The following is a 27279-nucleotide window of genomic DNA, read 5'->3' on the forward strand; positions in this document are numbered from 1 at the left end:
CCTTCAACTATTAGCAGCAGTGAAAGGCAGCTCGATATTTGACGCGCGCGCTTAAGTCTTATGATAGCAGTTATACACAATCGTATATGTAAATGGCAATACACCTACCGCCCAATTTGCCACATCAATAAGTTCGTTGAGAAAAAAAATCATCAGTGTTGCTGGACTGGCTGACTTTCAAGAGTGAGACGTTTCGCTTATTGCTTTGAGTTCGCTGGTATCGTAGATACTATTTACTTAGGATAAGTGCACCACTAGTCGGACACTCCGTAGTAGGATATAGGATATACAGGATAACGAAACTAAGCACTCTGCTTCTACGACGGAAAAATGGCTCCGTGATGAAGGTATTTGCGTGATGTAATGATCCTTCCAAGGACCAGATCCCAATCCTATTGAAAATTTATGAGGGATTGGGAAGCTAGATGCCTCGAAGATGTGCCTCTATTATCCGAGCCAAAGAAGCAACAATAACTTATAGAAGCAAATGTAATTTTCTAACATATTCTTGAGTTAAATTGTTTTTGTTTTAATGGTTAATATTGGAAATAAAATGTAAAGCCAATTTTTTTTGCTAATCGATCGTGGTTTCTCGTATTTTTCATTGGAAAGCTAAATGTTTGCTTTGTCGCTAAGAGCACGAGATCAGCACCAAAACATGTCCATACAAAAGTTCACCATCAGTGCATTGTTTTTGGGGATATGAATGATGGAAAGCGTACAAAGGCTGAGAGTCGATGTTTTTTTTTGCACCAGTGCAGCCGCGAAGTTAGGACTTTACTTTCTTTTGCAAGCAAGTGCAGGTAAGTTAGTAGGTGCATATGAAAAAAAGTGGGACATGATGAAATGTAAGGCATCACTATATACATCAGTGGTAGCCTTATAATTAGAAACGATGTGCTAAGAAAAATAAAATCACTGTGTATATTTTTGGAAGACGTGCACTGTGAATTATGAGCACCGTTATTCTTAGAATAGGCGATGAACATTGTAGTTAGAAAAACACGTTGATATTTGATGATTGATTCCTGAAAAAATTCACATTGTTTCTCTGATTGTGTTTCTTGGCTGGCCACAAAATTAGAATCGCGCAGTTTTTTCTTAAAATTTCTATATTTATCTTGGAGTTAGTGTTAAAGTAAGTATACTGAAAAAATCCATAGATTAGCTTTTCTAATTTTAGTTCATCTCAATTGTTAGAATGGGTAAGAAAAAGTCATGCTCCCCGAAATTGAGGGAGCTAATTGTACAGTGTTACAAAAAGGAAAAAATTTCAATGTCGGCTATCGCACAAAGGTTTGGCTGCTCCAAAAAAATGGTATTCGGAGCAATTCATTTGTACAAAATAACGAGGAACTTTGAAACCCCAGCCAGGAAGCCTAGACCTCGAAAAACAACTCCAGCGGATGATAGGCATATTTGTAGGACCAGCAAGAGCAATCCTTTTATGTCTTCGCATGATATAAAAGCCGAAGTTGCAGAGCAATTAATCCGCTCGGACGATAAGAAGGCGCTTACAAGGGGCGGGACTACGTGGGTGCATCGCACAAAAAAAACCGCATGTGCAAAAAAAAAATATTATGAAGCGGTTACGATTTGCTAAGGAAATGCTCAAAAAAGATTCAAGATTCTGGAATAGAGTTCTCTGGAGTGACGAATCGAAATTCAATTTATTCCAATCTGATGGAAAAACATATGTGGGGCGTCCACCAGGCAAAGCTTTGGACCCCAGGTATGGTTGGTTGGTTTAAGGGTGACCCCGCATCGGAGTGCCACATAGACCGCAAGTTGGGTCCGTTGTGTTGCCCTAGAGCTCATTATTTTATATGATTTCCCCACCTAACCGAGATTTTTATTGTAGATTTTGGTTTGAGATTCGATTTTCAGGTTCGAGAGTACTGAAAGATTGTCAATTGTTGGAGAGCCTAGAAGAGCGAGTCGACTTCTGGCTAGATCGGGACAACTGCACAGCAAATGTCTGCTCGATACTTCCTCATCTTCGTCCAGTATCTGCAGTATCTGCACAGGTCGTTTTGAGGAACCCCGTGCCGACGTGCGTGAGTGCCCAAAAGGCAGTGGCCGGTGATAAGAGATATTATATGCCTTAGTTCGTGTTTCGAAAGACTTATAAGGGTTTTTGTCTGTTTCAGATTGTAGGATGGCCAGATTTGTCTGGTCGTAACGCAAGTAATCGTTTCCACTCGCCACCTCCGATCAGCAATGCTGTGAAATCTCGATCAATCAGCAATTTACATGTTGAGAGCGGAATGTGGATTGTGGGTAAGTTACTAACATTCGATTGCGCAGCTCCAGCTCTTGCGAGCTCATCAGCTTTGCAGTTACCTTCGAATCCACTGTGACCCGGTATCCAGATAACTTGGACAGAATTCTGAACACCTATCTCGTTAAGAGATAAGAGACAGGATCGAACCACATCTGAGTGGGTATAAGAGGAGCTGAATGCTCGAACGGCCGCTTGACTGTCGGTGAAAAAGCGGATATCCTCTAGTGATAAGAGAGTTTTCGCAGCATACCAGATAACGCATACTTCCGCTTGGAATACGCTACAGTAGTCGGGTAATCTAAATGATAGATTGATGTGAGGGGAATTGAAAAAGATTCCAAATCCCACTTGCCGTCTTGTTGACCCCAGGTATACTGTGAAAACAGTGAAACACGGTGGCGGATCTATTATTGTCTGAGGAGCATTTTCTTGGCGTGGCGTGGGCCCAATTGTGCGCATTGACGGAATCATGGACCAACATCAATATAAAAGCATTCTGGAAAATGTAATGGAACCATATTCCTTTGAGAACATGCCGGTTCACTACATTTTCCAGCATAACAATGATCCAAAGCACACTTCACGGTTAGTAAAGCGTTGGCCTTTGGATCAAAATATTGATGTTTTGAACTGGCCACCGCAATGTCCTGATCTCAACCCAATTGAGAACTTATGAGCAATTGTGAAATAATAATGAATCGTTTCAATTGGTGCAGCGAGCTGGGAGAGCATATCTGTTGAAAGATGCCAAAATTTAATACAAAGTTTGCCGAGAAGACTGCAAAATGTTATAAAAAATAAGGGTTATCCCACAAAATATTAAAATTATGCTAATTTTGTTGAATTTTTTAAAGATATTTTTAAGTTTTCCTTGTCGTTTCTAATTATTTGCGGAATTTGTGTTTAGTATTAAGTTTTTTTTTTTTTAGGATTGTAGTAATGGTGAACATTTTGTATGTTAAACTGAACGACTACTTGTTTTTGTATTATTTCTAATAAAAAAAAAATGATGTAGCGAAATAAATATTAAAATTGTATTAGTAAAATCAAATGCTGCTATCTCGTTTCTAATTATAAAGCCACCACTGTATATATGGGCAATACTGCTGTTTCCGTGGCGCCGCAATCTGACGACGGATTCTTATAGAACTCGACAAAAGAAAACCAAATGAATGAGTAAAATTTTTTGAAATCTCGCTTAGTTTTTAAGTAATTTAATGTTAAAGTTCTCTAATTTAGCGCAAAGTTGGTGTTGTCATACACCTGAAATAAAAACGAAGTTCGTATGCAGAGATGTTCAGTAGAAGGTTCATTGTAAAACTGCAGTATTTTTTGCTCTAATTTTAAGTTGAGAAATAATTTTGAAAATAAAAACATACAACTCATTCAAACTTAAAAACAATGATATTAAGCGTATCTCAAAAAATAATAAAGTAATTAAAATGGAATTAATTAACACAGTATTTTTGCGTAGAACTCCCTTTCGCGTGGGCGGCCTTCGGCCGCGCTTCAAAAAAATAACCCTCATCAGTCCTACTCCGGCTACGCAATCCACAGTATTTTTGCGTAGAACACCTTTTCGCGTGGGCGGCCTTCGGCCGCGCTTCAAAAAAATAACCCTCATCAGTCCAACTCCGGCTACGCAATCCACAGTATTTTTGCGTAGAACTTCTTTCCGTGTTAAGACCATTGAACCCAAAATTAAAACATCATATGCATGTATGTAGTAAGGGGACACAATAACCCCCATCCCCAACATTAACACTAAACTTAAATACTTAATTTTTGTTCATATTTTTGTTTTATTTGCAGGCATCCGGCAACACCATACTGTTGTCATTCCAATCTTCTTCTTATTCGCGTTTAAAATTGGAAAGTGACTGCATGGACAAATGCATTTGCATTTTATTTTAATAAAAATAATTCGAATATAAGGATAAAAATAAGTAAAAACACGCGTGTGGGTGTATATTTCGTGAATTTTAGTGAAGTGTTAAAAAATACATAGTGTAATAGGCAAATTATAGTGAAGTTCCAAAGGGCATTTTGAGACCTTTTTTATTCAATATCTCCAAAACTAAGCGAAATATCAAAAACTTTTACTTATTCATTTCGTTTTCTTTTGTCGAGTTCTATAAGAATCCGTCGTCAGATTGCGGCGCCACGGAAACAGCAGAATCCCCGTATATATGGGTACCTAAGTTACCATAGCCCCAGTCAGAATAAGATATAAAAAAAACGAATATCCCTTCACTTATTTTTAAGAGCTGATAAATACTTTCATTACATGCATGTTGAGCAAACAATATAAGTTTGTAAATTTGTAAATTTTTAAGAGTAATTCACAAAGCAAGTAGAAATATGAAGAGCACGTTATCGATTTCTACTTCCGTCGTCAGAATCGATAATAGGCAATCGAACTATCAACTTTGACCATTGTTTCTGACATTACTTTTTCTGTATGCAACCTTTTACCCTTTTTGAAAACGAAATCAATGCACTCGTGTAGCCTTTACTCCCTTTCTAAAACTTATAAAAAAAAATTGTACAGGTTTCGAAATGTCAGAAGAAACAATATCAGAAAAGCAACTCGGAGAAAAAGTGACAAATTGCGTTGAATTGTGTCGCTTCGTCTCGTTTTCACAACGATGACAGAAATGCATTCAATGCAGGCGATGGTAGAAAGCGAATAGAGAGAAAAAGAATGCATAGCAATTTCGTTGAAGAAAAGAACAAAGAAACACGATGAACGCGGTAACGCAGCAAGGGGGCTTAAGAAAAGCACTTGACGATAGTGGTAAGGATGAGCAAATAAACTTGTAACGCAAGGTGGAAATAGCAAAGAAAAAAAATTTACTTTAATATTTAATTGAAATAAAGAATGGATAGAAAATAAATATTCATTTTTAGACACACAAAAACGGCTCTTATAAATATACGACGCAATAGGTGGCCGCGACTTCTGTAGCGCACATCAGCAGAGCAAGTCGAACAAACGAATACAAAATTTTCTAAGCAACAACTATTAGAGAAAGCAACAACTGAAGACGGAAGCAAAAGGCCATTGGAATATACAGATGAGAGCACTAACAGCCGAGTGGAAATCTAGGAAAATTCTGTACATACAAATGCGGTACTAGCTGCTAAACTTGTCGACTAAAGGCCTCACTGAACATAATAAATTACTAAGAACTACTAGAGGTTTTTCATTTAAATACGATTTGCAATTTTTTTAACCAAATATTTATCAGTCCACTACTTTTGGTTAAATAATCACTACAGTTTAACGTAAATTTATATTCACTCATCTTTCAACGATAAAACCACTGAGAGAGTTCGCGCACACTACTTTTTTTCAATTCTTTACCACTTCGCTTTCAATGGGAATCTCACGTTCGTCATTGGAGCAGCAATTGGCAGCACGAATCTTTTGCGCAAAAATCATTTACCAAGTAGACGACTCGCTTCAACGCAAACAATTCAAAGGAGAAATACGTTTTGCACGTTACTAATACGAAAGCGACGCTCTATTCGTCTCACTTTTTGATAGCAGCAGTTACCTATAGCGCAGGCAGAGCCGTTGGCGTTACGAGTGCGCACGTTCACTCTCGCTCTCTCTTTCTATTCCCTCCCTCTTCCTGGCGTAGGACTCAATTTCAAGGATAGCCAGACATTTTTCTACATAACTTCAACGATTTTCCAGTAAAACTGTGCAGCGAGCGACTGAGGGCACCGCAATCTCTGCTGTGACAGGTTTTGCCACTAATTCTAGCCCGTGCTCAAAGAGTGAGGGAATTTTCCAATCAACTAGTCATCTCCAAACTTGTCACTTACGTTTTTTGGAAAATTTGATACTTAACTTACAAGAATCATGCGAATCATGCAAATTCCCAAATAAATTATTAATATTCATTCAATCAATTAAACTCAGTTTGCACTAACGGAACCGCTGCTTTTGCAGCGTTGACGACAGCTATTTAGCTGGCTAGCTGCCCGAATCGCGCTGTCGCCGCTGCTCTTTGTGACACACGTACGCACAGGTACACAGCGGTTACACAGCACTTGATTCCTTGCCTTTCCTTTCCTTTAATTTTCTTCTTTTACGTTTTTTCTTCCGCTCGATTTTTATGTTCGTACGTTTTCCTTTTCTTTTACACTATTCTCCAGCCGTTTTTCCTTCTTTACAATGCGCACACTATATAATTCACTTATATATGTATATATTTTATATAATATATTCACAATTCCGACATAAAATTTTAGATGATTTGTCACATTTAAAAACCACACCTGACATTTAAAACTCAAATGCACTTTGTGAAAAATTTCTCAAACGGAAAAACGAACTACACTTTTGAAGACTAGTATTCCGCATTGGAATAAGTAAAAAGAAAACTGATTTTTCCCTTGCTCTTTCGTTTTTCTGCTTGTCAATTTTTTTATCTACCAATTGCGGCTCTTCTCCACTTCGCTTGCGACGACGATGACGACCCACCAGTCGCCGTATTCCAAACTATTTTAAAGCACACACAATTACTTTTAGTTTACATCGATTAACGCCAATCTACCGAGTTAATATAATTATAACAATTACTGAACGATTCGCAGCGAATTTATATTTTTAATGCAGAAAATTCCAGCGCCACACGCCGAGAAATCAAGAAACGACGACGACGACGACGACTCCTTTTTTCATCAATATGGCGGTGCAGTGCTGACAACCTTACAACATCTTAGTATTGCCAACTAATTCACTACTGCTACCACTCAGATACCACTACACTACCCAACGACTTGGCAAAGTTCTTTCAATATATGCGAACGTGATTTTCTGTTTTCTCTATAAGTAGATGTACTTACGAAAATTTAATATTTACATATGCATTTGTGTAATTTCAAAATTAAACAGCTCCACATGCTAATGGACAAAAATTTTGTTGCATTTTGACACTGGCTTGGCACTCCTTACTAGCTCCGTAGTTGGCAACTCATCAACCTTCTTCTCCATTGCCAACATTCATTCATTCATTCTTATATGCATTTTCGTAAACAAAATGATCAACTTGTCAATGGATTTGTTTCTCATTCCACATCACTATTGATACTATTTGCTATTGAGTAGTCAGTGGTTTGTACTTTGAAAATAGTAGCGAATATGCAAAAGTACTTCTGGCCGGTATTATTGCCCATTTTATATCTGGCCTTCTCGTTACCGCTATTTCTGCGGGTCTACGCCACTGCTCCAACCGTAATTGATGAAGAGTTTCATCTGCGACAAGGACTGCATTTTTGCAATAAGCGCTTCGATGTGGTGTGTATGAGTGAATTATTTGCATACGTGTTTAATTTCAAATGCTTGACGATATCTTCTTAGTGGGACCCGAAAATTACAACATTCCCAGGACTTTATCTTGTTTCTTTGATTCTCATACCGTTGGGCGCGTGTACGGAATTGGGTTTGCGATGTATATCGCTTGCAGCGGCTACGGTGAATATAATTGTGCTATATAAAATACGACGTCGACTGCTCGGTGGTGCTTATGGTCAGCTTGCCGCGCTCGATGCCATCATTGTAGGTGCTCTGCCACCACTATATTTCTTTAGTCATCTATACTATACGGATACGTTGTCACTTACGACTGTGCTGCTTTTTTACTACTATTGGCACAAAGAGTCTCATCTACAGGCAGCTGTTTATGGTAAATTTCCACCTTTTCAATATAAGAAATTTATTAATTTCTGTATTATTCCAGCTGCAGCTAGTGTATTGGTGCGTCAGACCAATGTAGTCTGGGTTGCTATGTGTTTTGGTATAATGGCACTGGATGTGCTGAGCGGCAACTACGCACGCGCCAAAGGTATTAAAAGACAGCAAGTAGAGCTACTTAATCCAAAGGTCTGTTTTCTTTTACGCCAATGCTTACACTTTCTTATTAAACCTCTGTATTGCAGGTGCTGTGGAGTATACTTACTGCATACCGGCTACTAGGGCGCAGCATCTGGCAAATATTACGTAAAGGCTGTTATTACCTCATCATAATTCTGCCTTTTGTGTTTTTCGTTTTCCTAAATGGATCCATTGTCATTGGCGATAAACGTGCACATGAAGCCACCTTACATTTGCCACAGGTATTATAAGCCTACAAAAACCTTTATCATTTTTCTCAAAAATTTTAAATATTTTATTTCAGATATTCTACTTCAGTCTCTTTGCACTAATCTTCGGAGTTTCCAATACACTGCATGAACTGCGGCCCACTCTGCGTTGGCTGTCGCGTGAAAAACTGATCGTACTATTCTTGTTCGGCATTGGCATGCTCACCGTCAAATGGAATACACTAGTGCATCCGTATTTGCTTGCAGATAATCGTCATTACATCTTCTACATTTGGAATCGGTTCTACGGACGCTACGAGTGGTTTAAGTATGCTATGGTACCCATTTATGTATTCGCCTTGGCTCTGCTACACTCTGGCCTGCAGCATATGCGCACCAGCTTTAAGCTGATGTTTTGGATAGCTACGGTGCTGGTTTTGTGCTTTCAACGCTTGCTAGAGCTGCGCTACTTTCTCATCCCGTTCGTGCTGTACCGCTTGCATACACAACCGCTTGTAAAAAGACGCTGGGCAGAATGGCTGGAGCTGGGTTGCTATGTGGCGCTCAATGCCTTCACATTCTATATATTTTTAACCAAAGAAATAGCATGGAAGGACTACAAGGAACCACAACGCATTATTTGGTAATAGTCGCAGCATCGCTCTATTTGCTTCATTTTGGTAAGGAGTTGAACGCATAAAGTAAGATGTTCAAACTTAAATGATCAGGTATTGCTTTTTGCCTGATCGCACACATGCACATAGTCATCAATGTATGTAAGTCAGAAATGCGCATATGCGCAACGCAATGCGTTGAGGGCAAGCTGTACATTTTCTTTATACCTAAGATTTTGTGTATGAATCAATTTTCCTATTTTGATTTTTTTGTTTTTGCAATTTAGTTAAATAAATATAATATTGAATTTAATTTCAGAATTTAATTTTTGCTAATATACATCAAAATCTTGTTTGTATTTGAATATATTGCCACGCAATAACACCACTAACATTTATACTTGAATAATATATGATTATATATATGTAAGTTTGTAACATCAATATTGTAATAATATGCAAATACTGCATAGGACAAACTTGGCAACACATTCTTAGCCGCGTTACAAGCACACAAATCACTAAACTGTTAGCATTTTTTTAAGTCATACACTTAAAATCTAAAAATAACAAATTCGAAGTGCAACCAAAAATCCACACCAATTTTCAAGAAAAATTTGCAAAGAGTGAATAATGAATAACCTCCAACAATTTTCTTCGTCCTTTAACCCTCGTCAAATCATGCACAGTTCACTTCCCGTGCTCACCTACCCCTCTTTCTACGCGGTATAATCTCCTCTTTTCGCACATATCTCTGTTACATCCCTTAATATGGTATCTGGTTCTGATAATACTGTATCATATCGTAGGTGCGAGTGCGGAAGTTTTGATATGAATTCCTTATCACCGCCAACATGTGCGCTGCTGCCTCCTTATTATTCTTAGTCGCCACAAATCGTTGCTTCAATAAATTAATAGTCTGCCCGCGAAAACATGGGAGTCCCGTGTCAAGCATTAGAGAAACGAGCGATACAATGGCATCCTGATAGGGACGTACTGCGAGAAAGCCTTGCACGCACAACTCGCAGAACCACTTGAAGGCGGGCGCTTCCATTTTGCCACCCATAATCATAACCATTTCGTCGGTGAGTTTCATGTCCGGTTCAAAACCAATGTTGCCACCGGGCGAAGACTCGAACATAAAACCAAAATCTGTAGTGCCAAGCAGTTAACAAAATTCAAAAGAATATATTTAAAAAGTGCTCACCAATGTGTATGACATGCCCATCTTTGTCTATCATTATATTGCCGTTGTGCCGGTCTTTGATCTGTAGCAGGTAACCGACCAGCGAGTACGCAGCCATGGATTTGACAAAGTTGGCGCGTGCAGCTTGAAACTCTCTGGAGCTCTCGTCGCCGTATTGATGCAAGAAATACTCGTAGAGCCCAGTGTCGGTTTGGCGGCCCAGCTGATCGCGTGACTTGGCATTTGGCACGCACTCAATGACGCCGCACTAAACTCAGTGGTAAATGAATTTAAATCTTTTTCTATGTCCCATACGTACAGGATGCCGCAAATACTTACGCCGGGAGCTGTGGCTACCACGCGGTATGGGAATAGGAATAGCTCTAGGCCGACTTGCTGGAATATATTCTTAAAGATGGTTATGACCTGCAGCGCTAATATATCCTGACGCACATCGTCGCCTACTTTGAAAATAGCGGCTTGCCAGGATTCCACGCCCAGCGTCATCTTAGCGTCCTCCTGCGAGTTCTGTAAAGAATCAAAACGTTTGTAATTCGATAAAATAAGATGCACAGCTAAATTCGAATACTAACCGGATTATTTGACACCTCCATGGCGCGCGTTTCGAGCTCAGTTATGCCACAGCGATACACACGAAACCGTGCCAGGTATGGCGCCTTTGCTGCGCTCTGCATGGGCGTGCCGCTGTTGTAGTCAATATCCAGTACCATTGCCTCGGGATTGGAGGGTAAATAGCAGCCCGATTGCACTTGTATGCGTGACAATGCTGCCAAGCAAGCGTTCTTTCGTTCGATGCCCTTCGGAAAAGAGCGTATCTCACCCGACACAGCTGTAATTTTGCCGAAGAAATCGAATTCGCGCTCGTAAAAACGCTTGGCGGCACCTGAAAACGAAGAAATTATGTTTTGCGACAACGCCTCCAAGCAGTCGTACAAATTCGGATCCTTATGCTGTTGATCTTCGTCCATAAACATATTCGTTTGCATATTCCAAATTAATTGGTGCGCTACAATCTGAGAACGCTTAGAAATGTTCTTAATGAATTCCACCACGTAGCCCATAGTGTCGTGGCGCAACGCTTGCACCAATTGTGGAATGTATGGCAATACGGATTCAGCTTGATAGGAGCTGAGTGTCTTGACGGCATACTGAGCGGTCAACGGATGCGACGGGTATTGCCGCGAGAAGTATGATAGTGCTTGAATAGGATTGACCGGTGCCCAGGAGAGAATGTAAACCAGATCTGGGCTTTCATGCAGCAGATTCTTCGTGTTACACAGATACTTGAGTGCTTCCGGTAGGTGGCTGACAGCAATGGGATCAGCGCAAACCAAACGCGACACTTCCTCCTCAATCGAGTCAGCGCTTTTGATGCGCAACGGCAAGAAAACGGCCAGTGCTGGGTTGTAAGCCCAAGCAAGGCGCGCGTAATCACGCCACAAGTTCAGTTTGGATGGCCGAGCGCGCCACTCGTTGACCTGCTCTTCGCCTGTATAGCGAATTACAAAAGAAATAGAATGTATTACATCACAATCTACAAAATTTCAATTACTTCGCCGCTGCACTCACCAGGTATTGCCAAATCGGGCAGACTATTCGGATTGTACCAGGTAATGAGGAATTCCAACTCGACGGCTAACAATTCCAAAATCAAGTTACGTTTTTTCATATAATCCTTGTCGTATGAGTCCTTCTGATAAGGTAGTCGTTTCGAACGATTCGATCGTTTTGATAGTGTCGATGTAGAGTGCGGTATGGTGTTGTACCAGCCGCCGGTGCCACCCGTCGACATCGATCGTGCCACGTCGCCGGCACTGATTAATGAAGCCGTCTCCGCGTTCTGCTTCACCGAAAGCATTTGCGTCGAAGCTACCGCCGTAATATCGTATTCGCCTACCTCCGAGGTGACTAAATGTTTCTTCTCGCTGCGCATCGTCTGCCAGAATTTCAACAGTATCAAAATGTCATCCAGTAATTGTTCCTTGCTCTGATTCGGGCATGTGGGCGGGCCACAGAAATAGTCCAATGCATTGCTATAGATACGTTCGCGCAGTATATTACGTGCCAGAGAACGCGGTATTGTATTGCCTTGGAGTAACGAAAGGCCACATTGCAGTAGCTTAAAGCGACATCCAACTGTTGACACTTGGCGATTCTGTTTCAAATTCTTCGAAATGGGCAGACAGCGATGCAACAGCAGACAAAACATTTCCACCTTGTCACGATTGCAATACTTGGCGGTATCTACCATTTCGGATAGCAACTGCAGCCATATTAGATGTGGTGCAATTTGTATGGGCTTTGAGACCAGTTTGCAGCCTTCATAGGCTGCAAGTGGTATGGTCGTCTCCACCTCGTCGGAAAAAAGACCCAATTTCTTCTCGAAGGTCGTCTGCCAGGCGCTGACCATCTCTTGAATGAAGCAGAGTTCCAGATCTTGGCGTGCGGTCAACACCCACTGCCAGCACTCCACGGCGGTTTCCACGGCATATTCCGTAAATAGTTCCACTTGAGATGTGGCTGAAAACGGTTGTCGGGTAGAGAGAAATAAAGAAAAAAAGTATTTAAAAAAAAAATTGTATGAAAATATTTGAAAGAAAAAATTAACGAAAGAATTCTTTTAATTAAGAATTAATTTTTAATTGATAAAAAAATTTTCAGAGAAACAAAAAACAATTTATGATTTAGAAAAAAAATTTCACCAGAATAAAAAAAATATAATTAAATTTTAAAAATATTTATAAATTCAGATTACCAGTATAAAATAAAAAGATAAATTTCTATTGGTAAAAGATTTGACGAATCAAGAACAATCAAATAATGAGAAAGAGATTCAGGTAATATTTTTTTTTCGATTAAAATTTTTTTATTAAAATAAAAATTTAAAATTTAATTTATCCTACAAATTCGTTTTTTGGCTACAAAAATTGAATGAGATAAAACTTTCAGACAAAAAAATTTGAATTGTATGCCATAAAAATTTAAAATAAAATTTGCGGGGACCAATTCGGATGAGACATACCAAAGTTGTTTATAGAAAATTGAGTTTTGACTGTTAAGTATAAAACTAAAGTGGAATTTTATCGGAGTAACGTTTCTGACCTTACGTGAAAAGCGCGTTAACATATTTTTGCATCGCGAACTTTTACTTTTCTTATGCATTTTTATATTTTTTAATTTTCATTTCATCAACTCACCCACGGCATGCAAAAGCTTCCGATTCACATCGGAGCATATAATCAAGTAGGCGGTGGCACGCCACAATGCGCCACGGTGACGCGCATCGCTCTTTTCCGCGCACGCATCCCACACATCCTTTACCAACCGGTCAGCCAATCCTGCCTTGTCTTCCTCGCTCAGTACTGACAGCAGTCCTGAGATCTCACCGGCATATTTGCTGCGCAGACACAACACCGACACAAAGCGCGGTGTATTGCTGTTTACACAGTTCGGACGCTTATTGATCGAAGCCAAAGCATTCGGATACAAGGTATTGCTGCTCACTACCGAATCAAAGGCCAAAGCCAAGCCACTGTGATGTGCCAGCACCGGCGTGGGTATCTGATTTGGATACTCCTGTAGGTGAGAGCGTGTGGAGCGCGGCGCCCATTTCATGGCTTCATTAACAATGCCCTGGCAACGATCAGCGAAATCCTTAAGCCGACTTTCGCGTGCCGGTAGCGAATCCATGAGTTGCAGCGTGTAAGGTGTGGACACGACACGCAACGTCGGCGTCTCTTCGTTCGGATCTAGTGTTAAAGAGAATGCAAGCAGTTGTAGGATATCCAACATGCACCAGAGCACACGACGATTCCACAGTAAATGCGGGAATTTATCGACCAACTGTGAGAGATATTGATCGGCGACCAACTGAATTTGTTTGTGTATGTGATTAAAATAGACGAGCAAAAGCATTGCCTGTGATTCGAGCACTTTCTCGCGTATTTCATCATGTCCAAAGAGCACGTTGCGGAACTTCTCGAAAACCTGATCGGCAACACTGCGAAAGAGGAATAGTAGTACGTTGTTTGATTGAAAATTATACATATTTCGTTCGCCACTAACCATTTTACGCACTGCCAGATACCAGATTTGTCCTTTTGCAGCGCATTATCGCACAGATAACTCAAAATCGGTTCTAGGCTTGGCTCCTCTGAATTCTCTACTCGCAACGTCTCCAACCAGTACACACTTAGGAGATAAGTGCACTGTGCGAATGTCAGCTTATTGATCGAAGCAGTCACATCGGCCGTGGGATGTTCCAGCAATAGCAATATTTGACTACGCAACTCATTTAAACTGACCGAATCGCTTTTGATTGCCGACGTGTAGTTCAATTCGCGCATGTCGGACTTGTGTGTCGTTTGCGAAATGAGTAAGGGCGATTTGGCTGCAATCTGTTGCACTCCTTGATACCAATCGGCTGGCCAGAGGCGAGCATTTGTAAAGCCCATGACCACACAATACACCCAGAAATCCTTGAATAATTTATGCAAGCGCATACGTGGATTCTTGATCGGCGGTAGGCGACGCACCAACACCGCAATCACCGGTATCAACATACCCAAATTTCCGGCGCTGGAGCTGGCCTTCTGCGCACCCGGTGTATTGTTGTCATAGGAGCGCTCGCCCTCCAGACCGATCTGCACAAAGAGTTCGAGCAGTTTGCCCAACAATTCGAGCATTTCCGCGTCACCTTGTATGTTGGCCGCAATATTACCCAAAGCATTGACCACCGCATCCGACACGTTATTGAATTGCTTACGATGTTCCTGATCCGAGGTGTAGGCCAACGACGCCGACTGAACCGTAACGCGCGAAAACATTTTCATAATCTCTTCGAAAACATGTGGCTCGCACTGTGAGATTATCATACAGCCCAATTGATCAACAATAAGCGCATTCTGCTCGGAGGGTACTTTGCAGAAACGCTGAATGAAGAATTGCAAAATATTCTGAGTAGTCTTCGAGGTATCCTTCAGTGTGACGGCTACGTGACCAAGCATGACGATTATGTTGAGGCTTACCAGCGTAGATTCGCTATGAAAGGGGAAATAGAAAGGGTTACAAAAAGCAGGATTTTATATAGCCTTTAAATATGAGTATATATTTCCATATATCCAGACCCACAAAAATAACCTTCAAACTTACGACTCATGCTTCTCTGCAGTGAATAGACGATTCGAGAGATTTGCCACCAAAGCCGGCACGCAATACTGGTCTAAAGTGTGTGCTGAACGCAATGCAATACTTAGATTCTCAATCGCTGCATCACGCAACGCTTCGAAGGCCGCCTGACCCGAACGCATACCCGCATGTTTCTGATTTTCTCCATAAATATCAACAGTCGAACGTGATTCGCTATTTTGTACGACGATTTTGAAGGGCGCCAACTTTTCTTTCTCTTTCTTTTGTAGCGCCAGCGTTTGCTGCGAATAAGCATGAAGCTTGGCCAGTATTGGACTTGGGTCGACAAGAAAGTCGCGTAAATACGATATCGATGTGCCGGCGATGTTTGGGAATTTTTGCGCCAACTTGCCGAGCCCCTCGAGACAAACCATCAACAGCGGCATATGGTCCAAAACAATCTTATGGCTCAGTACTGAGTTGAGCTTCTGCGAAAGGCGACCGCACAGTTTGTCGGCCTCTAAAATGGAATGGAACGCAGTTAATAACAATCGCGTATTTTCAGAAGGCAGTGCGAGATTACAAAATAAATTAAACAAGAAGAAGAGATATATTTAACAAAATCTAAATTGCATTCAAAAAACTATAAAAATATTGGGCAAGAAATGCAACCAAATGAGACAGATTATGCCACGCTATCTCTTTACCACTACAAAACTGGCGTGATAATGAATTAAATGATATTATGAATGTCCAAATTAGTACTTCGAATGATTTTTTCTTTTTTTTTTTTCAAAAAGAACATTTCAGCATGCGCAGAACCGCACAAAAAACCGGTTCAAAACAAAACAAAAATCTTTAAAAATTAACAACCTTTTTTTAATAAAATTTTTAAACCCAACTGCAATGAAGGTACATTGTACTCATCATCAACTGAAAAGAATAATTCAAATTAAATAAAAAATAAATACCAAAAAATGTAATTACACCAAATCATTAAACGGAGATATTTCCTTTTCAAAAATGTTTTGCTTTTTTCTTTCCTTGAAAAAATCTAGCCTTCTTTTCAAGTGAACTAATAAGACTAAGGCAGAATATCCTACAATCATCTCAATTGCATTGTTTTCAAGAAAAAAGAAAAGTCTTCAACTAATAATTTCCGGCTTTTTACGTACCTGTTTCATCCCGTATGGCCCAGACAAGCAGATCCACGCACGCAGCATTTGCCATTACGTTCACCTTGTATTTGTTCACTACTGGTATTCCGTTCTCCTCGCGTTTCTCCTTCTCCTGATCTTGCTGTTTGTTTGCCAGCTCTGTTTGGCCATTCAAAAATAATCGCTTCACAAATTCTTGAACATCTTTAGTAAACGGCGTGGGCAAGTCGATTTGATGCTGTAGCAATTCCCGCAGTAAAGTTACCAATACTAAATTAAGTGTCTCCGAGAAACTTTTGTAGCAATAACCTTTGATTTGATGTAAAGCAAAGATATCGCTTGCTTGCTCATCCAAATGTTCTAGCGTCTCTTTGGTAAGTAACTTTTTTGCCACCGCGAAGATAGTCTGCAGGTGTTGTATGGGGAAAGGTGGCACAATAAACAGTTTTTTAGTTTTAGTTGGTGTTTCGCAAACACGCATGTTGGGAAATTGATTGAAACTAGAACCGGTTTTTGTAAAAAAATGTGTACGCGGATCGTAGGGCACAGAGAAATATGTTTGTAATTGTGGGCGTTGCTTGTCGATGCCGTTAATCATTTGCAATTGGCGTAGGCGCCACTCGTTCGAGTCTTGGCTCAGACTACCGGACATGGAGCGTGGTATTATCGGTCGGAATTGTGAGAAGCATGCAATGCGCTCACTAGAACTAAAACTGCCACCATCACGGCCATTCTGTTTAACTACCGGCATTTCTTCGCGTGGAAATATGCGACAGAGCAATGGCGGGTCTTGACTGGCATAACGTCCCATTGAACGTGCCAATCCGAAAAGTAATGGTACGGTGGCCTTGCACAGTATGATGGGTGGTGGGGCAGAGCTACTGTCTTTGCTGGATTTAATGATATTTGCCAAAGCACTGAGCGTCTCTACTTGATTGAGAATGATTTCCTCACGTAGATCTGGGCATTTTGAGGCAATGTCGGAGAGCAAAGTATTCAAGCAGAAGCTAAACTTTTCTGCTGATGGTATGCCTACCGAAACAAAAATAAACAGTTACAAATTGTAAAATAGTACATTCAAATTACACAATCTTCATTTACGGTCTATTTTGCTCCATTTTGCATCATCCACCCAAACGGCTTTCGGCATGCACTTTGCAAGTCGCAGCAAGTACGGTACAATGCGCTCCTCATGTTGGCATCCACTTTCCAAAAAATATATTCCCAACGCTATTACCGCGTCCTGTGCTCGTGCATCAAGACAAAAAACGCCTGCAGCATTTTCTTGCGGGCAATAGCGAAAGAGCGATTGCACCTACAAAACAAAAAGGATGAGTCAAAGGTGAAAAGTCGATTTTGTACTTCGAAGTTGACCGTGAAAATCAATCGCTACCTTGTCCCAAGGCGTTAGCTCTATGCGCGCCAACACTCGAGCTAAGCTCTGTACGGTACGCTGATAAGAAAACGTATCCGTCATTGCAGTGTGCCCGAAAAACACAGTTTTTGAATCTTTTCGTAGATTTACAACAATATCCCGTAATTTTCACTTTTTTATTGCCAAATCGTATGAAAAAACGTTCTGTTGATTTGGTCATACATTACTCACTGCCAAGCTGACCAGAGTACGAGATGTTAGAAATTACAAAAGCTACGAATACGAATGTGTGAGAAATTTTTTTTATTAATCCGCACATAAATAGTATTTAGCAACTGTTAGATGTAAGTTCAATGCTTCCTAGTACATATTTTTGGGAATATTTTGATTTTGACTTGATTTGGAATTTTATTTATATTTGGTAACTCAAATATTCAACGGAAAAAAACATGAAAGCAAAATACACCATAATACCATAAAAAATGTCAAAACAATGATAGATAAGCAACAGCTGTGGGTACACGATGTAGAAAAGTTCACATGTGTGCGCGTGCAAATGTGTGTGTACACCATCTATTTTATATCCTCGGCTTTCCACTCCTTTTCGCTTATTCTTCCACATCTTTTTTCTTGTTCATTTTCCGTACCGACGTCACGGCACATTATCATTCTATCATTATTATTGAAAATGGTTGGCATGAGTAACTTGTATCTGAAAGTTATTAACACAACACAAAATGTACTTTATTCCCATGCCCGCGAAAATTTCATTTTACCTATTCTCCATTTGCATTTAATAAGACTCTTGAATACTTTGTTATCACAATTTCAGCTACTTCTGCCTCATCGCTAAGGAGTAAACAATGTTTAATTCAAACAATTTATTCGCTAAGCTAGAAATAATTTATTTACATTACTACTTATCTATAAGTAATTCGCCATGAAAACAACCAGCTGATTTTGGCGTTATGAATATAAAAGCAAAAACAAAATACTTGTAAGCTTTTACTTACATATATGCAGATGCCATAACCTGCAATAAATTTCACTTAAGAGACTCAGTCATCCTTGATAAATACTTACTTTTATTCTACTATTCATATACTGAAGCATAATCAAAGCTGGATTTGCCATAAGTTCCATTAAAACAACTCGACGAAGATTTAAATGTTGCAGATAACTAAATATCCCATTCATGCCTGAAAATTAGATAATTTTTAACATATTTCTATCAATTTGGGGAATGGGGATGCATGTTTGGGGAACGCTGCTGGAGGGACGGTCCTTGGTTGGGTATATATCGATGTTGTTCCGGTGACGTAGAACCTACTTTATTGTCAATCACTTTAATTTGATTTAAAGCTTATTCACTCTTAACGTAATCTTTAGCGTTACGAGATTTTTAAATTCTAATTTTATTCAAATTACAAATAATTCAAATCCCAAATCATTTAACAGTTACAGAAAAGGCCATGCTCGGATGGCCCAATTGCTTTTTCCACTCTATCCAGGTTTAGCAGCACATATGATGCTCTTATGGAACGATAAACTGTTTAACCCTGGACTCTCTATTGAGTGTCGCATGAACTCCTTGGTGAGAAAGGGTATACCAAATGAACTATTTTCCCGAATTATTTCTGAATACACGAACAGCAACAAAACAGGCAGAGAACGTTAATACATTAATACATTAACGTTCTCTAAAACCGGTCTGTTCGAATAATTTTCGAGCAACGAAATTTTTGATAATTGTCATCTGTTCTCTCCCTCTCAGTTTCATTCTTCTAGTCTCAAAGAGATGAGTATATGAGAGTTGAGAGGGAAACTGCTTGTGGCGTGAAGTTTTCGGAAAAATTCACGTCTGGGCTTGACTTTGAAATTGAAAACAATCGACTTTGGGGGTAAAGGTTGTACCGTTGGAAAGGTACAAATTCCAAATTCACCCGAAAGCTTATAGTTTTGAAATATTTGAAGATAGAATTTTTAACCAAAGATGTCAACATGACATCCATGAATGTCAACATCAGCTGACATTTCGAAGTTGGCAGCTCAATTTTCATTTTACTGCGCGCATCCAGCAATCTGATTTGTTCGATTCCATTTTGAAAACTCGTATAGTGTTGCCACACATACACAGTATACTAAAGTAAATACACTTAGGGCTCAGAATTCACTTTTTCTTTAGACAAGGGATTATATTTTAACTATATTCTATATAAAAAGTCGGTAATAATTTAAATATTTTATTAAGAATAATTTATACAAGGTTTGGGGCATTCTGCTGTTTCCGTGACGCCGCAATCTGATAACGGATTCTTATAAAACTCGACAAAAGAAAACGAAATGAGGCAATAAAATTTTTGATATCTCGCTTAGTTTTCGAGATATTGAATAAAAAAGGTCTCAAAATGCCCTTTGGAACTTCACTATAATTTGCCACATTTCACTATATATTTTTTAACAAAATTCACGAAATATACACTCACACGCGTGTTTTTACTTATTTTTATCCTTATATTCGAATTATTTTTATTAAAATAAAATGCAAATGCATTTGTCCATACAGTCACTTTCCAATTTTAAACGCGAATTTGTTATTGTTATTATTATTATTAATCTTAAGATTATTATTATCAATCTTAAGATTGGAATGACAACAGTATGGTGTTGCCGGATGTCAGCAAATGAAACAAAAATTTGAACAAAAATTAAGTATTTAAGTTTAGTGTTAATGTTGGGGATGGGGGTTATTGTGCCTCCTTACTACATACACGCATATGATGTTTTAATTTTGGGTTCAATGGTTTTAACACGGAAAGAAGTTCTACGCAAAAATACTGTGGATTGCGTAGCCGGAGTTGGACTGATGAGGGTTATTTTTTTGAAGCGCGGCCGAAGGCCGCCCACGCGAAAAGAAGTTCTACCCAAAAATACTGTGGATTGCGTAGCTGGAGTTGGACTGATGAGGGTTATTTTTTTGAAGCGCGGCCGAAGGCCGCCCATGCGAAAAAAAGTTCTACCCAAAAATACTTTTTTAATTGATTTAATTTTAATTACTTTATTATTTTTTGAGATACGCCTAATATTATTGTTTTTAAGTTTGAATGAGTTGTATGTTTTTATTTTCAAAACTATTTCTCAACTTAAAATTACATCAAAAAATACTGCAGTTTTACAATGAACCTTCTACTGAACATCTCTGCATACGAACTTCGTTTTTATTTCAGGTGTATGGCAGCACCAACTTTTCGCTAAATTAGAGAACTTTAACATTAAATTACTTAAAAACTAAGCGGGATATCAAAAAATTTTACTCATTCATTCGTTTTCTTTTGTCGAGTTCTATAAGAATCCGCCATTAAATTGCGGCGCCACGGAAACAGCAGTATTGCCGTTTTCGCCTACAGCGGTTTTGTTATTTCTATATAAAACCATATACAGCGAATATACCAACAACTTTAATTTTATATTATATATAATTTGTTATAAGAAATTCTACAAGACATTAACAAACGAACGATTGTGTTTGTTTTGCTACTATATGGCAACTCGTTCGTTCGCTATAAATTTTGAACAATTTTTACTACAGTTTGCGCAGTGAAAAATAAAGTTATTTTACAATCGTAATTTAACGAGTTTTTATAAATAATAATTAATGTAAACAGTTTAAATATTATAAAGTATTTACGAAAGTGAAACAACTGAGATCAGTGCGTATCTTTATATGGATGTGGCGCTGTGTGGCTAACCAATTTTAAAACCTTTAATTTTAAATAACTCAAAAACTATTAGCTTCCGGCTGGTAAAAGTGTATATATTTGGAGAGGGGAGGACGGTACCACTTTTGCGCCAAAATCGTTTGTCTCTATTTTAAAGTTTTCCCTACGTCGGTGCTTCAAGCACTTCTCCGCCAAAGATTTCACATCAACAAACATGAGACGTACTCGACTGACTTCAGAAGCAAAACCATCGTTGAATTCCCCTTCAAGTTCCATTAACAGAACACAACTCGACGAAAGCATAAGTTGCGTAGACAAGTAAGTAAGATATTCATAATTGCAAATTAAGGGATTTTACTAATTACAAACAATTTAAATCCGAAATCATTAAATAGTTATAGAAAGAATCGTGCGACATTGGCGCAATTGCTCTACCTTGTAAACTTTGCGCGTAAGCATCCGAAAATAATTACGTCTAAATTTGGACCTGTGAGTACCTTATGGGAAGAATTAGCCGACGAATTGAATTCTATGGAAGGGGCATATCGATCGGCTGATAAATGGAGAGAAGTAATTAATTTCATTTGAGTATTAAAATAGTTGCAAAAGAATGTATTTTTCAGTCTATGAGTACGTGGCGAAGTCAATTGCGGTGTAGAGCACGTCGAGGTAAAAGTAGTGGTGTACCTGAATTTGATGAATTTGCTTCATTTAATTTTGGCCAGCAAGCACTAACGAGCGATACGGATGTAGGTTTGCACTATTAAGTTTTTTAATTGCATTCTAATCCAAATAATTTTGTTTATTTTGTGTAAAAAACAAGGAAGTGGAGGACCGGAGTAATGCAATCAGAACTCAGAAGAAATGTAAGGGCATATTCAAGCACGACGCTAAAACGGAGGTATGTCATTGGTTTACATTTATTTGCACTTTAGTTTAAAAAACTATACATGTTTGTAGATCGTACTGGAACCGGAAGCAGATATAGAGATACAAAAGGAAATCGTTCCCCCGACAGTCGGTTCTGCTTTACCGGAAGGACCCGGATTTTCATCCGGCCAAGGACTGTCACTACGACACATGTATGGAAATGTTATAAATGTTGATACAACAACAACAACAATAAAAAAGGAAATCGATTGCTTTAACGATGATGATATAAATAAAGTGACGGAGATTTGCGAAGATATATCAGATGAAGATTCTAAACCGGATGTAGGTTATCAATCACACACGAATTTTCATTCTTAATTAATTAGACTCAAAATATTCGAAGGCTATTCTTGATTTTGAAGCTGAAATGGATATGAAAACTGAGATTGAGCTAGCGAATGATGAATATACAACTCCTGAGCTGAACACCCCCACATCATTAATAAATGTGCCGACATTGGGTTTTCCGGTAAATTAACATTGCAAAATTTTTTATGTATTAAATATTTTAATTATTATCCAAAAATATTCAGGTCACTACACAGTCGCAAATTTGTGTCACTCTTCAACCAAATACTTCTTTGAATGCAACAATGCTGGCCTCTGGTGAAGCTGACAGAGTAACTACTTCGGATAAATCTAAAAAGTCGGTAGAAAAAGCGTGCAAAAAAAGGAAAATTGCTGTTCTTCCCTGCCCATCAGATATTACGAATGCCTCAGATGTGGGGCATAAAGAAAGACGAGTCTTTACAATCTCACCCCCATCAACTTCTTTGAATATATCTACGCAAGCCACAGTTGACACCGCTCAGGACGAAAAAATTGTTCTTTCCCATCCATCTCCAACTACGGCAAAAGGTAAAAGAGAAAATGCCCGCTCAAAAATTACTTTGGATCCCTCTTTGATACCCGCAGAGGTCACGGGCACTGAAAGCTTTAACACGAAACATTCTTCGCATACGTCCGTACCTGAAGATACAACAAATGGATCGAAAAAACGCAAGATCACATCTCTTAATGAAATGTACGAAACCGTTTTAAAGAGCATAAATAAGCGAGATGAACGAGAAGAGCAAATGATGGGTATTTTGCAAGGACTCACAGTTGCCGTAACAAGATTGACAGATAACGTTCAGAGACTAGAGGAAGTATTGACATTTTGTAAGAATAATTAATAAAATAAAAGGCATTAAGAAATATTTATTTTCTACATTCTACTGATATTTTTTTGCAAAAACAAAAAACAAAAATTTAGCCATCGCAGCTGTGGCAGGTCCGCAACAGTTGTGTGCATACAACAGTTCATCATCAGTGCAGTTTTATTGGAGATGTGAAAGCGTACACAAGTTAAAAGTATATTTCTTTGTACACCAGTGTATATACTAGGCTTCTGTAAAAATACAATAGTAATATTTCCTCCACTTTAATAAATTATAAATGTTGTGTATAACGGTGTCTAACGTGTGTGCCGTCTACAAATTTTGGCGCACACTTCAAAGCCGCTTTCTCTGACACCTTCGTCGAAGCCTCTTCTACCGATGTTTGTAACTCGTTTTTATCCAATGTTGCACTACCTCCATTCTTCAATAGTATATTGTGCAGTATGGCACATGCATATATAATGTTTGCCGCACGTTCGTGCTTATAATACAACCTGCGCCCTTTGGAGAGACATTTAAAGCGGGTTCTTAATACGGCGAAAGCTTGCTTAATACAATTATGAGCTCTTCTATTCCTATCGTTATAGGATAACTCCAGGCGACTCCTAGGCGTCACAGGAGTAAGCAGCCATGGTTCTAGAGGGTATGTGACATCGCCTAGTAACCAAGTGTTTCGTGAACCTAATTTGTAATGTTTTATTAAAAATTGGCGTGCCGACGAACTACGCCAGATAGATGAATTAGATAAGGAACCAGGCGATCTCGCGTTTAGTGATGTGAATAACAAGCGGTGATCACAAATCTATCAAATAAATTGTTATAGTGGAGATATTAATTGAAGACAATAGCTAATTCAGCTGGATGTACTCACGCCTTCTACTTTGATACTGTATTCACCGTGCTCATTAAAATATTCTTCCGATCCGAATTTGTCTTTCGGCGCCAGTATTTTAATGTGCGCTGTTCCAATGACACCCAAAGTATTATCCATGTCAAATTGTTCTTTGAAACTATAAAATAATTGTTCCGCATATACAACAGCTCACAAACTTAACATTTTGTCGTCAATACTCACCCCTTCTTCACGACTGCTTGACTCTCATTTGTGCCTGGAAAGCATATTTCATCACCTTTTTGTGTAACCAATAGTTCCGTTATACTTGACAATGAGCGCGACATCGATGGCTGACTGATGTCGAATATTTTATTGCTATTAGAACGTTTTGGAAAGCTACCGGAAGTGTAAAAATTGACCGTTGTTAGAAATCTTAGAGCGAGAGGTAGACTAGTGTCCTGTTTATCGTACGGTAGCAAGTCTTCTATTAATGAGCGACACATAGATTTTGGCAAGAGGAAGTGCTTTTCGAAAACTTGGGCTGGCAAATTAAACGGATCGCTGCAGTCACGAAGAAGCTTCATATTATTGCTATTGAAAGCATCCTGCCACGTTTCAATTAAGAGCAATAGAAATTCCTCTTCCATTTAGATACTCCAAGCACAATTTCAAAAACGAATTGATTTAGCGCTACTATTAAATTTTTATCCAGCAAAGTGGAATATTATAGCCCTGTCACAATAAGTCCGTTACGTCCGTTGCATTGACTGACGTGACGTGTAAAACGTACCGTGGTGCCACAATGGAAGTATTGCATGTAAACATAAAACAAATGTTCGTGTCGTGAGAGCAAATAATATAAATATTTCGTTGTGTATAAATAGGTTCTTGTTGGTTGTGAAATATATTATAAAATTTTGCTTATTGCAGCAAAAGAGGGTTTTAATAGAATTTATGGTAGTCGTAAACAGTGGGTCCGACCACAACTTCGAGATCGGGACGCGCATTTATTTTTCAGACAACTTGGTTAAGCCCAGTCTTTTCTCTACTTTTTCAAGCTTTTATCCAAAAAATAATTATTCATTTAAATTTCCTTTATTTCCTGCAATTAATTAGATATGTTAAAAAACACCATCGATAAAAATTTGCGCAATACAAAATTGTTCTTCTTTAAACCGTTGTCATTTTCGCCGCACTTGCCTAGGGCAAAAGTAGAAAGTTGCCAGATTTTGTGCATTCTGGCATGGCGTATCCACGTATGTGGCGCCTTCGAATCAAATACACACAATCTTTTTTGATGTCAGTCAAATTTGTTGCCGTAACGGACGAAACAGACTCATTGGGACGGGTCTATTAGGTACACAAATTTTGGGTTACCTTTCAATTGCAATTAATTTCTCGATTCATCATCTGTTTCGCAGCGCTTAAAACAGGGTGACACCGGCAGTGCGAAAAAAATATGTAGCTTCAGCTTTTTTTTTCATCAGCTTTTGGATACAGCGAAGCATGATGTAGTTGATATGAAAAAATCTTTTATATTATCATAACTGTATCATTTGATTGAAATAAAAATGAAATTTTCTCATAAAACTGATTTTTAAACACCAAGGCAAACAGCGAGTTCTTTGAATTACCTATTATACTTTCATAAAGCATCAGAGCAAAATAGAGCACTGTGAGCGCACACATTTACAGCATTACGTATAACAATTACGGGAATTACGCTTGCTTTTCATCACGTAATTTTATTTTGCAACAATCTTTTACGGCATCACATAGAAATGACACAAAATGGCAGATAATGTGACGACAATGGCATATTTTATGAACAAAATGGAACAATGAAAGCTAGGCATTATGGTAATTTGAATCACTTTTGGTTTTTAATTTAGTTTGAGAGGTCTCGTTTGGAAAATCGTAACCCCTGTGTTTTTGTTGCAACAGCTTACCAAGCCCTACCTAGACTGGGCTTGTTCATCCATTTATCAATATTAGTCGTCGACTCCATCTAATGGTGGACCGATGAACCCGCTATTTCGATGGGGTCGGACTTAAGCAAAATAGCGAAAGGGATGTTACATGAGTTGGTTTTATGGAGCAACTTAAGTGAGATGCGAGGCTCCTTCATAGGCGGAACATACACATACAGCCACTCACACCTTATTTGATACAAATACGGTTTTTTTTGTAAGGCCTTCATTTCACAATATTTTGCGAAAATGGAAAAATAGAGTATGCAGGCATCTGAACTATTTTGATTTACTTCATTTCTCAACATAAAATACGAAAAAGTGTAATTTCATTGTTATGCAAAAAAAAGAAAAGAAAAACGTGCAGAGAATTCACGCCGCAGCTTAAATGATACAGTTAAAAGTACCGCTATTCACGGCGCAAGTTTCAACAAAGGAAATTGTATTTTTAGTATGCGAGAGTTTGTACAGTGAGTTTGACATAAAGCAATACTGAATTTTATGTACACTTTTTTTAAGGCTAGGCGGTGTACTTCGATAGAAAAGCATCAGCCGGATTTGAACGTTATCGAAAACTTGTGGCTGGTTTTGAAGACGTATATGAGAAAATATGACATCTATACCAAATCTGATCGTAAAAAAGCGTTATTTGAAGAGTGGAACCAAATTAGTCCAGATCGTTTCTAATAGCGGACGTCCCTCGGTAGGCAATGACAAACCTCGAGTGTATTTCTGCTATGAAAAAATTCATCATAAAGTTTCATCTGCAGTTCGGAGGCAGCATAAAACTGTAGGTCCTTCC

The 27279-nt window shown here is 38.8% G+C and overlaps 4 protein-coding genes across 5 annotated transcripts; 2 read left to right on the top strand and 2 right to left on the bottom strand.

Moving 5' to 3' along the window:
- Window positions 1-6714: 6714 nt before the first annotated feature.
- Window positions 6715-9307, top strand: LOC129239042 (putative Dol-P-Glc:Glc(2)Man(9)GlcNAc(2)-PP-Dol alpha-1,2-glucosyltransferase). Its single transcript, XM_054874314.1, has 5 exons — window positions 6715-7595; window positions 7659-7983; window positions 8038-8180; window positions 8237-8413; window positions 8476-9307. Exons 1-5 carry the CDS (start codon window positions 7440-7442, stop codon window positions 9025-9027), a joined length of 1353 nt encoding a protein of 450 aa, XP_054730289.1. The 5' UTR covers window positions 6715-7439; the 3' UTR covers window positions 9028-9307.
- A 40-nt stretch (window positions 9308-9347) lies between these two features.
- On the bottom strand, window positions 9348-18566 carry LOC129239039 (phosphatidylinositol 4-kinase alpha). The gene is made up of 11 exons (XM_054874310.1): window positions 17879-18566; window positions 17587-17800; window positions 16504-17517; window positions 15353-15848; window positions 14267-15241; window positions 13399-14201; window positions 11771-12721; window positions 10774-11690; window positions 10520-10708; window positions 10202-10448; window positions 9348-10146 (listed from the first exon to the last, which is right to left on the bottom strand). The coding sequence occupies exons 1-11, from the start codon at window positions 17960-17962 to the stop codon at window positions 9761-9763; spliced, it is 6276 nt and encodes a 2091-aa protein (XP_054730285.1). The 5' UTR covers window positions 17963-18566; the 3' UTR covers window positions 9348-9760.
- Window positions 18567-21441: 2875 nt separating this feature from the next.
- LOC129238750 (uncharacterized) lies at window positions 21442-23711 on the top strand. Of its 2 annotated transcripts, XM_054873913.1 has the most exons (8): window positions 21442-21897; window positions 21975-22149; window positions 22203-22328; window positions 22403-22480; window positions 22540-22794; window positions 22856-22981; window positions 23046-23370; window positions 23428-23711. In XM_054873913.1, exons 1-8 carry the CDS (start codon window positions 21794-21796, stop codon window positions 23685-23687), a joined length of 1449 nt encoding a protein of 482 aa, XP_054729888.1. In that variant the 5' UTR covers window positions 21442-21793; the 3' UTR covers window positions 23688-23711. The 2 variants fall into 2 exon arrangements, with proteins under 2 accessions (XP_054729888.1, XP_054729887.1); XM_054873912.1 differs by having other exon boundaries at window positions 23046-23711.
- Window positions 23693-25231, bottom strand: LOC129238751 (putative nuclease HARBI1). The gene is made up of 3 exons (XM_054873914.1): window positions 24748-25231; window positions 24544-24682; window positions 23693-24474 (listed from the first exon to the last, which is right to left on the bottom strand). Exons 1-3 carry the CDS (start codon window positions 25152-25154, stop codon window positions 23944-23946), a joined length of 1077 nt encoding a protein of 358 aa, XP_054729889.1. The 5' UTR covers window positions 25155-25231; the 3' UTR covers window positions 23693-23943.
- Between the last annotated feature and the right edge of the window lie 2048 nt (window positions 25232-27279).

Source organism: Anastrepha obliqua, chromosome 2, assembly GCF_027943255.1.
Source record: "Anastrepha obliqua isolate idAnaObli1 chromosome 2, idAnaObli1_1.0, whole genome shotgun sequence".
Lineage (NCBI taxonomy): Eukaryota > Metazoa > Arthropoda > Insecta > Diptera > Tephritidae > Anastrepha > Anastrepha obliqua.

Coding starts and splice junctions, on each gene's coding strand:
- LOC129239042 (XM_054874314.1), top strand. CDS start 7,440: ATGCAAAAGTACTTCTGGCCGGTATTATTGCCCATTTTATATCTGGCC. Junction 7,984..8,037: donor TCTACAGGCAGCTGTTTATG/GTAAATTTCCAC, acceptor GTATTATTCCAG/CTGCAGCTAGTGTATTGGTG. Junction 8,414..8,475: donor CCACCTTACATTTGCCACAG/GTATTATAAGCC, acceptor ATTTTATTTCAG/ATATTCTACTTCAGTCTCTT.
- LOC129239039 (XM_054874310.1), bottom strand. CDS start 17,962: ATGACGGATACGTTTTCTTATCAGCGTACCGTACAGAGCTTAGCTCGA. Junction 12,722..13,398: donor GAAGCTTTTGCATGCCGTGG/GTGAGTTGATGA, acceptor AACCGTTTTCAG/CCACATCTCAAGTGGAACTA. Junction 10,147..10,201: donor TGGGCATGTCATACACATTG/GTGAGCACTTTT, acceptor TTGGCACTACAG/ATTTTGGTTTTATGTTCGAG.
- LOC129238750 (XM_054873912.1), top strand. CDS start 21,794: ATGAGACGTACTCGACTGACTTCAGAAGCAAAACCATCGTTGAATTCC. Junction 22,150..22,202: donor CGGCTGATAAATGGAGAGAA/GTAATTAATTTC, acceptor TGTATTTTTCAG/TCTATGAGTACGTGGCGAAG. Junction 22,329..22,402: donor CACTAACGAGCGATACGGAT/GTAGGTTTGCAC, acceptor GTAAAAAACAAG/GAAGTGGAGGACCGGAGTAA.
- LOC129238751 (XM_054873914.1), bottom strand. CDS start 25,154: ATGGAAGAGGAATTTCTATTGCTCTTAATTGAAACGTGGCAGGATGCT. Junction 24,683..24,747: donor CAAGCAGTCGTGAAGAAGGG/GTGAGTATTGAC, acceptor ATTATTTTATAG/TTTCAAAGAACAATTTGACA. Junction 24,475..24,543: donor ACAGTATCAAAGTAGAAGGC/GTGAGTACATCC, acceptor TTTATTTGATAG/ATTTGTGATCACCGCTTGTT.